The sequence below is a fragment of the Chrysochloris asiatica genome, unplaced genomic scaffold (assembly GCF_000296735.1).
Source record: "Chrysochloris asiatica unplaced genomic scaffold, ChrAsi1.0 scaffold00007, whole genome shotgun sequence".
NCBI lineage: Eukaryota > Metazoa > Chordata > Mammalia > Afrosoricida > Chrysochloridae > Chrysochloris > Chrysochloris asiatica.
Window position 1 is genome coordinate 4,752,707 of NW_006408525.1, and position 10,554 is coordinate 4,763,260.

Sequence of the window (10,554 nt, forward strand, 5' to 3'; positions counted from 1 at the left end):
ACAAAACAGTACTACAAAATACCAAAAGAGACCTACAAAAATGGAAGAGTATATTATGTTTATGAAAATTTCAACACTACCCAAAGCAATCTACAGATAATAATGAGACCTCAATCCAGAACTGATCACTAACTTTACATGGAAAGGAAAGAGACCCCAGACAAGCAAAACATTACTAAACAGAACAAAGTAAGAGGCCTTTCACGTCCCGATCTCAAGACCTACTACACAGACAGTCTTCAAACAGCCTGGTACTGTACAATGAAAGACAGATCAATGGAGTAGAATTGAGGTCTCAGAAGTAAATTCATCCACCTGTGACCACTTGATCTTCAACAAAGGGTCAAACTACATTAAATGAGGACAACACAGTTTCTTCAACTAATTGTGCTGGTAAAACTGGAAATCCATTTGCAGAAGAATGAAACAAGAGCCATATCTCACACTACATACATAAACAAACTCAACATGGATTAAAGACTTAAATGTAAAACCTAAATGTAAAGATCATCAATGAAAAAATAGGGACAAATTTAGGGGTTCTGATACATAGCATAAATATACTTTCAAACACAAATGAAAACACACAAACAGAAGACAAAATAGATGACTGGGACCTCAAAACATAAACACTTATGTGCATCAAAAGACTTCACCAAAATAATAAAACAAGAACCCACAGACTGGGAAAACATTTTTTCAAAATGATGTATCAGACAAGGGACTACTCTCTAAAATTGATAGAAAATGTCAACAACTCAATAAGAAGAAGACAATCCAGTTTTAAAATGGGCAGAGGACATGAACAGACACTTCAGCAAGAGGACATTCAGGCGGCCAACAAACATATGAAGAAATGTTCACGATCATTAGTCTTTAGAGATACCAATCAAAACAACGAGATATCAGTTTATCCCAGCATTAATAGTAAACTTTAAAAAACAAAATAAAACAGAAAACAACAAATGTGGAGAGACTGGGAAATTAAAAGAAATACCATATGACCCAACAATCTCTCTCTTGGTATATTCTCAAGAAATAACAGTTGTGACACGAATAGATCTATGCACACCCATGTTCATTGCAAAACTATTCACAATAGCAAAAGATGGAGACAGCCTAATGCTCATCAACAGAAGAATGGTCAAACAAACTTTGGCGCATACATACAACAGAATACTACACAATGTTGAAGAATTAACGATGAACCTACAAAACACCTCTTAACATGGAGGACATTATGCTGAATGAAATTAGTCAATCACAAAAGGACAAATATTGTGTGAGACCACTGTTACAAAAAGTTTTAAACAAAAAGGCATGGGGGCGGGGAGGTTATCTTGATAAAAGAAACAGTCTATGGTGATTACCAGGGGTGGGAGGGAAGGGAAAATTATTCACCAGCTAGAGGAGAGGATAGACATATGCTAACTTGAATGATAGGAAAGGCAGTGTACAACAAGAGGGAGGTTGGCAGAGAAAACATGAAGGTAGTGGAAGACATGGGGAAGAATACAAGAGCTCAAGAGAATAGAGGTAAATACTGTTAGCTGATTGTACACGGAGGGGATTGCAATCATTGTAATGACACGAAGTATACGATTTGTTGAATATAAAACTGATCATCTGCTATGCAAACCTTTATTCGATTCACAATAAGAAATTAAAACAACAACAAGAAAAGGTAACCGATTTCTTGCTGCCTCCAGGTCATTCAGGGATTTAGCTCCCAGGTCAGTGATGGACTCCTACACCAGGACTCAGCAGAGGGTGTGCTGGCTTTTTTACTTTGGAAACTATGGATGGAAGTTAATTTAAAAATTGAGTTAAAATATCAGCAGAGGAACTTCTGATCCCTTTCTGCCCACCTCATCCCCTCTTTTCCTTGGGAAGCTCAGGGTCTCCTCAGGCAGTATTCCCCTAATATCACCTCCTCCTCTCTTCTGTCTTCCCTGAGGTACCTCCTAGCTTCCCACAGTCCCTAGTTGAGTGAGGAAGCACCTTTCCCTGTGCTCTGTCATGTGATAGGACCAGATGTTTGGATTTGATGGTCTTTATCCACTGCTGGTGCCCTTGCTTGCTACTTTTTGCTGCAAGTCCTGCTGGACCTCTCCCTTCAGGTCCTGCCTCTCCAGACTAGCCTTCAGATAACACTGAGGGCTGGGCATCTTTTAGGGATCCACAGGAGGACACTGAAGAAGTAGCAGATGCTTGGTGAACCTATTGCCAACTGTGAACAAAGGAGCGACACTTTACATTTTTTATTTTTCAGTGAAACAAGAAAGCTAGCTTCTTCTGTCCAGTGTTAAAGCCAGGAGGAAGTGGATGGAGCCAGCACTGTTTAGGAACAGGGTTTGAGAGATTAGATGAACTGGGAGGAAGTGGTGAATTTCTTGTTTTACTATTTCCCCTCTCGGCCTGTCTTTTTCTGCTTCAATCTTAGGTTTGGTCTCTAGCTCTCTCTGTAGGAAGTACAGCTTGTTGAAGAGTCTGCTTCTTGGTTCCCAGTTCTAGCTAGGAACGTTGTTGTTGTTGTTAAGTGCCATCGAGTCGGTTCCGACCCATAGCGACCCTGTAACAGGGTTTCCGAGGGTGTAAATCTTTACGGGAGTAGAAAGCCTTATCTTTCTCCCGCGGAGCGGCTGGTAGTTTCGAACCGCTGACCTTATGGTTCACAGCCCGATTCGTAACCACTACGCTACCATAGCTAGGAACATAATCTGGTTTAAAAAGAGATTTTTTTTAACCCCCCAGCAAGTACTTATGGGTTCTTAGGGGAAGCTGAGGTGAGTTTGTTATTCAACTAACTAACCACTGCATCCACTGCCATCGAGTCGATTCCAACTCACAGTGGTCCTATAGGGTAGGGTTTCCGAGGAGCAGTTGGTGGTTTGAACCACGAGCCTGTGGTTAGCAGTCCAGTGCTTATCCTATAGCGCCACACCAGGGGTCCTTCAACTGACTATTGGGACACAAGTGAACTTGGATTCTGCCTCTTGTTGAAAACCCACTTGATTCTCCCATTCTCCCATCCTGCCTTCCACATACATGGAATAGAAAGTCAACTCTTTTGTAAAGAAAAGTCTTCCTGACTGATCACCCAGGACATTTGGAAAACCCCTGAAGTTCTTTTTTACTTGAGCTTCTCTGTCTGTAGGGTCCCTGGGTGGTGCAAAGAGTATGTACTAGTCTTCTCACTTCAAGGTTGGCAGTTGGAACCCACCCAGCAGCACTGTGGCAATCTACTTCCTTAAAGACTACAGTCAAGAAAACCCTGTAAAGACTTGACTTGTATACTAGTGTTGTAATTCTCTTAAGTGTCCCTGAAGGCCACTTCCTATTCGATTTTTCGCAGTAAATGAGGCAAGCAATATTAAGATCTTCCACAAACATCTAGTCATCTAAAATGGAGAGATGAATCATTCTGCCTATGTAAACAAGCTAGATTTTAGAAGGGTAGTGTTGGGTTTGCTACTCATAGATTTCACGGTGTCTTCAAACTGAAATCTCAATGTTCTCAATGTGTAAAACCTGAGATAGATGCTTAAGTAAGGAAAATGCTATTCACCCAGTAAACCCAAAATAAAAGGATAATGCTGGCCATATATTGCCTTTCTGACATTTCCTTGGGATTCTGCAAGAGCCTCCCTTTTCCCCCTCCCCTCATTAAGACCATTTAAGTGTGTGGTAAACAACTACAGAATACTAAATAAGAAGTTTGGTCAAAACCAACCATGAAGCTGCAAAACAAAACAAAAAAGAAAGAGAAAGAAAACCCTGTAGAGTTCAGTTCTCCTCCGAAACACATGGGATCGTCATGAGTCAGAATTAACTCAATGGCAGTGGATTTTTGGTTTGGTATTTCTGTTCACAGGACTTTGGTGGTGTTTCCTGACCCCAGCCAGGGCATGGTGACAAAAGCAAAGGGCAGAAGGGAGGACAGACTTGTGAGGAGAGGTCTGGGAACAGACAGCATGGTGGGGAGATCAGTGAGGACTGAAGAACGTGAGCAGAGCAAATTGGGGTGGGCTCTTGCTGTTGCCAGGTTCCTTCTGGGTCCCCAGCCATGTCCCTTTCTCTTACCAGGGAATCCCTGGACCCACTGTTGTCGAGTTGATTCTGACTCATGGCGAACCTATAGGACAGAGTAGCTAACTACCCTATAGGGTTTCTCTGGCTGTAAATCTTTACAGAAGCAATTGGTGGGTTCAAACTACCAACCTTTCAGTTATCAGTCAGATACTTAACCCACAGTACTACCATGGGGAAGTAGGAAATGTGGGCAATGAGAAGGAAGTTTAAGCACGGTGGTGTCTTGTTGGTTTGTACAAGCAAAGAGGGTCTTGGGTAACCACAGGGTTCAGTGTATTTGCAAGAATAGTTCAACATCTCACTTAATTGGGGCTGTTTATGGGGAAGTGGTTTCCACAGTGAGAGGAGGTGCTGGTATCACCCTGGGACCACACTTGGCTGGTTCCATCTCTCTAGACCTCAGTAGTCATTGTTTCTTCCTGGCAGAAACTTCTGAAGTTATTCCACAGCGGCTGGCCATATCGATGTGACATGGGTGATGATGCAATGAGTCTTCAGCAGCAGGACCCAACGTGAACCACACCAGACAGAGTGGTAGTGGCGAAGTCTGAACTGTGGAAGTGATGGGAGTGGAGCCAGACCTTTGGACATTTGCTCATTCAAGAGAAATTCATCATGGGCTTTCAATGTGCACTAAGTAAGGATATGAAGGTGTATTAGGTATGCTAGCTAATATGGCCCCCAAACCTTAAATACTTACAGAGATGGCTCTGGCTTCTTACCCTTTGACCAAATAAGCCCAAGTCTAGGAATTGATACCTTGTAAATAAATTCAAGTGTGGAAAAACGTTTATGCATGGCAACTTTTGATTTCCAATTTATTTATATAACAAATTGAACCCTATTTAAATTGTCTACAATATGGGAATGGATAAGGAAATTATGGCGTGTTTACTTGATTGAATACTAGCCAGACTTTATAAACAATGTAATGATTTGGGAGTGTTTACTGTAATTATGATAAATTAAACCAAAAAAACAAAACAAAACAAAACAAAAACACTCCAGATGCAAATAGGCTTATTCTAATCAGGACTTGCCCCAGTAGCTGGGAGTGTGACCAAGATCACATAACGTGGTGTGCCCTGGAGTCAATTCCAACTCATAGTGACCCTGTATAGGATTTCCGAGGCTGGAAATCTTTACAGGAACATAAAGACTCCTCTTTGTTCCACGGAGCAGCTGGTGGACTCAAACTCTTGACCTTTTGGTTAGCAGCCCAACACGTAATCCACTATGCTATGGTGGTGGTAATGTGCCGTGGAGTCCATTCTGACTCATAGTGACCCTGTACAGGGTTTCTGAGGCTGTAAATCTTTATGGGAGCAGAAAGCTTTATCTTTCTCCCGCGGAGCAGCTGGTAGTTTCAAACTGCTGATCCTAAGGTTATAGGATAACTAAATTTTCGACACTCGCTCCAGGGGGAACAGAAGAAGCAAGTATGTGATGTCTCCTGTCAACTACTCTTTGTTATCCAATGCTAAAGCACCCCCTTCTCTTCCCCAAGAAGGACAATCTTGACAGATGACTCATTATTCTGAAAGTCTCCTCATTTTCCCCTTCCTCTGTCTTCTGCATTTATAAAGGAGGGTAGGAGGTGATTGTGGTTGGATTCTAGCACTTTTTAGTATGTTTGGAGTGATTGTAAATGACTATTACCAGAATCAGTGGTTAAAGAGACCTTAAACTCTTCATGGTGGTTAGTTTTACACCATGACGTGCTAAATGTCTCTTTAGCTACTAATTATGGCGATAGTCATTTGTAGGGTATACACGTATCAATATTCTCCTGGTTTTCCTCTTCTATTTCCCTAAGGGCACCATTTATACTGGATGACAGCCCATTCTACTCCAGTGTGATCTCATGTAAACAAGTTCTAACTTCAAAGACCCTGTTTTCAGATGAGGTCACATTCACAGGTATGAGGACTACTTCAAAATATATTTGGGAGATGGACCACAATTTAACCTGTAACAGGCTGTAAATGCAAAAAATTCTACTGCAAGCCAGAGTAATGTAAGCAGAAACTGGTAATGACAGGCTTACAGGCGATAAACCTGCAATCCAGTTTCTGCTGTAACTCCCCTTCCACTCCCTCCTCTGAAATATTTACATTCCTTTCTTAATGTGGACAATCAAGTTCTTTGTGAAAGTTCAGGGGGACATGGCCTTGGATCAGTGATCAAATTATCAGCACCTCTGTACCTGAGGCTATGACTACACCAGCGGGGGACAAGATGGGGACAGTGGTCTCTTGGCAGATAGGCAGTGGCTACTACAGTATTGAGACCTATGAAGCCCGTATTCTCAAACCAGTTGCCATCAAGTTGATTCTGACACACGAGAAGCCATGTGTGTCCGAGTAGAACTGTGTTCCACAGGGCCTTCAGAACGGCTGGGTTTTCCAAAGCAGATTGCAGGCACTTATGGTTGTTGCTAAATGCCATCGAGTCAGTTTTGACTCATAGCCACCCTGTAAAGGGTTTCCAAGGTTTTTAAAAATCTTTGGGAGAGCAGAAAGTCTCATCTGAAACTACCAGCCTTTAGGTTAGCAGTTGAGTATGTTAACCATTTGTATCACCTAGGGACTCCTACGAGGAGACCTGGTAGAGTAGTGGCAACGCATTGGGCTGCTACCCACATGGTCAGCAGTTCAAAACTACCAGTGGTTCTGAGGGAGAACGATGAGGCTTTCTGCTCCTGTAAACATTTGCAACCTAAGACACCCTGTGCAGCATCGCTATGAGTCGGAACCAACTTGACAGTATTTAACAACAAGAAGTACTTTTAAGGAGGCTGATGACACAGCAATGAAGTGCTGGGCTGCTAAACAGTTAACACACCAGCAACTCCAGGGGAGACAAAAAATAAAAACTTCTGTAAAAATTTCAGCAGGTCTACTCTGTCCCATAGAGTTTGCTATGAGTTGAAATCAACTCTACAGGCTTTTGTTTTTTTTTCTTTATGCTGTACGTTCAAACTCACCAACTGCTCCTTGGAAACCCGATAAAGGGTAGCTATGAGTCTAGACCGACTCAATGGCACTTTACAACAACAACAATTGCATTGTGAAGATTAAATAGACAGTGCATATAAATTACTCAGTCTAGAGTAAGCCCAAGTGCTAAAAAAAAAAGTTAGCAATTATTATTCAGAAATTTTGTTTGATTTATCATTAAAACTCAATATGGAATATGCTTCTTAATGATATCTATTCAGTAGTGAATTTTCCTGAAGCATGCAAATTATCATTTGATGTATAAAATATTTATCTGTTTCAATGTTCTGGACCGTGACTTCAGTGTAAAGTAAATGTAACTGTGGTGGGTCCCCCTTCAACCGATTCCAACTTCCTTCCATTAAATATCTTCCTATTAATTGCCTACTATTCCCCTTAGCCCATGTTCCTGCTTTGCCAGAAGAACAAAAGCAAACTCAATGCTAATTTATTTTTTAAAAAAGAACATCTTTATTATTTTGTGCACCGAAAGCTTATTGGTCAGTCTGGTGGCTTTGGCACAATGTCTGCCTAGAACACACCATGACAGTCACTCAATTCTTACCAATCACAGTATGAATGAAGGGGGAGGACACAAGTTGGAGAGAGGGTATCTTGGGTTTTCTCATAGAAAACAATTCACAGACACGTTCCATAATGAAAATAAATTACAAAAATTAAATAGCATAAATAAATTTTTAAAGTTAAGAAGAGTCCGAGAATGTGGTTGTTTGGCAACCAACCACACAGGAGAGGTTGCTGGGAAGGCTATAGGGATGTTTCTGAGGTTCAGGGACCTGCTTCCTAGTCAGTCTGTGGAGGTCAATAGATTCCTTGCAGCTTCCAAGTCACTTAGGCAGCCGGTTTCAGGTTAGTGATGTATTCCTGGACCCAGGCTTCTCTGGGGTCAGCACAGATTTGACGATTCTTTTTGGTTATGAAGCTGTGGAGAGAGTCAGGAAGATTAAACACTGAGGAATCCAGCAGGGGAATCTTGGGTCCACTGTGGCTCCTTCATTTTTGTTTGTCCTGAGAACTCAGGGCCTGCCCACTTTCTTGGGCATCATCGCCTACTTCAGTCTAGAAGCTTCTCTCAAGTGACTCATGGCTGCGTCCCTCAGATACTTCTCTCCCTCTCTTCCCTCTGGATTCGGGCAGCCCTCCCTGCCTCTGTAAGCCCCCTGACCAGGTCAAGACCCACCCAGAGGACTGAGCATTCCCAGATGGCTCCTGTGGACTGTGTGTGGGCTTCCCACACCAGACCATCCCCTATTTCCCCAGAAGTGGGAGGAAGACTGATACTTACATGATGGCAGGCTTGGAGCACTGACTACTGGTTTCATAATAGCTAGCTACAAATTTCTTCAAAATCTGCCGATTGACATAGGTGAAGCAGCAGGCAGTCGGAATGTCGGCACTAACTGTGGAGGAAGGGACAAAACGATTCTGAGTCACAGTTGGGAATAAAAGACAAGACAGCTTCTCCTAATCCTTGAGAAAGTGAGGAAGACACTGGGGAACACAGCCTTATTCAGGTATGGGAGTTGGGGGATGAGGCCAATGGAAGGCATTTAAGCCCTTTTACCCTGAACTGTCCCTGCCTCTTTGTTTCTGTCTGTATTTTTTTTTTTTTTTCTTTCTTTCTCTTTGAGTCTTTATTTTGATTCTTTTTTTAAAATTCTTTTTTTTCCCAATTCATTTTGGTTCTTTATATGAGCCACTTATATAAGTAGCATATTCTCTTATCTCATTTCCCTTCAGGAATGTTATTGGAGGTAAGAGGTCAAACCCCAGCCAAAGAGAAACCTTGAGCATCTCTCATTAGAAACTCACAGAATGGAGCTCTTGGGGAGATCTAGGTGAGTGGCACCACAAGACAGTAACCAAACCTGGACTTTGCTCCTTGTGGATCTTCTTCATTTAGGCTGCCATTTTGCTATCTCTAAAACAGGACAGTAACTCCCCTATCCCACTGTGACCCTCAGATCTGGAGATCAGACGAGCTAAGACCGCATTCTAATGATGAAAACAAAAGTCTTGAACAGACAGACTGAAAGAGATGTTTTAACAAGTTCTCTATTCTCTCTTGGGGCTCTCAGGCCACAGGAAGAGACTGATGTGGCCTGACTGTGGCTAGGGGGTGGGGTTGACCACAACACACAGACTCACTTGGTGTAGAGAAGGCCTGGGTGCAGAGGGCTGCTATGCTGAGCAGGATGGCAAGGGAAGCCACGGGGACCTTCATGGTGATGAGCAGGGAGAGCGGTTTGGGTCCGAGGGTCAGTAGAGCCCAGCTGGGACTGGTTACTTCTTCTGGAGTCCAACACCATCTCCTCTTCTTTTTATAGGCAGTCCTGGCTAATAGGGAAATGGAAATTGGGGGCGAGGGGGAAAATCTTAAGCATTATGATGTTGTCATACTGAGTGTTGCACAACATAAGGCCCCGGTGACCACGGGGCTCAGGATATCCAAGAATAGCATCTGAGCTAGAAGTCTCAGTCTTCCTCTCATGACTTGTTCTAGCTCCTTGTGGGGAAATGTTTCTTTCCCTCGTGAGTGAGCGGGAGGAAAGGGTTATTCTTGGCAGGGCGCTTCTCATAAGCACTGATCTCTATATGAACTTTCCAGCCTCTTTCCTTGCCACAGAGTTGAATCTTTGGTGCTTCCCCAAGTGCCCTAACCACAAAGATAGGGCCCCTGGGTTGATGCTGGGGAGCCTGGCATAAGCTTCCCTTAGATGGAAGGCATTGGAAGGAATCCCCGGCTAGAGGAATAGGAAGTATGAAATCATGGCCCAGTCATTCGTTCATTCATCAAATATTCACCGAGTGACTAGGGGCACTGGGTTAAGCATTAACTGAGGATCATAAGATATATTACATGTTGGTGTTCATATAAATCAGGAGTCTAAAAATAAATATAACCTATAAGAAACATTTCTAGGAAAGAGTTCTAAGGAAACAAACCTGTATATGGAGGCATCTTCAAACACGAAGACATCTGACCCAACACATTTACAACTCTAAAACATGGAAGCCTCGATTGTTTATAATTCAGCCTTTAAAATGAAAAATGTGGACGGCACAAAAATACTTGTAATATAAATTGTATTAAAGACCAAGATGGAAAATTGTATAAATTATACAACAGGAAGAAATCTACAAATGTATATATGTATCCATACATAGATATATTCCAGTTATCACTGATTTTGATTCAAGGCAACCTCATGTGTGCCAAAGTAGAACTGTGTTCGATAAGGTTTTCAATGCCAATCTTTCAGGACTAGATTGCCAGATTTTTCTTCTGAGACACCCTTGGATGGACTCAAGCTTTCAGTTAGCAGCTAAGCTAAGCACCAACCAGGGGCTACTATGTGTGTATGCGTGTGTGTGTATATATCTATATCTATATACTTAGAAACCCTGTACAGGATTGCAATGAATCAGAATGGACTCAATG

The 10,554-nt window shown here is 42.3% G+C and overlaps 1 protein-coding gene across 1 annotated transcript; it reads right to left on the reverse strand.

The window, feature by feature from the left end:
• Nucleotides 1-7,943: 7,943 nt before the first annotated feature.
• On the reverse strand, nucleotides 7,944-9,336 carry CCL3 (chemokine (C-C motif) ligand 3). The gene is made up of 3 exons (XM_006832338.1): nucleotides 9,261-9,336; nucleotides 8,398-8,512; nucleotides 7,944-8,034 (listed from the first exon to the last, which is right to left on the reverse strand). Exons 1-3 carry the CDS (start codon nucleotides 9,334-9,336, stop codon nucleotides 7,944-7,946), a joined length of 282 nt encoding a protein of 93 aa, XP_006832401.1.
• Nucleotides 9,337-10,554: the final 1,218 nt, after the last annotated feature.

Coding starts and splice junctions, on each gene's coding strand:
- CCL3 (XM_006832338.1), bottom strand. CDS start 9,336: ATGAAGGTCCCCGTGGCTTCCCTTGCCATCCTGCTCAGCATAGCAGCC. Junction 8,513..9,260: donor CCAGGCCTTCTCTACACCAA/GTGAGTCTGTGT, acceptor CTTCCTCCACAG/TTAGTGCCGACATTCCGACT. Junction 8,035..8,397: donor TGCTCCAAGCCTGCCATCAT/GTAAGTATCAGT, acceptor CTCTCTCCACAG/CTTCATAACCAAAAAGAATC.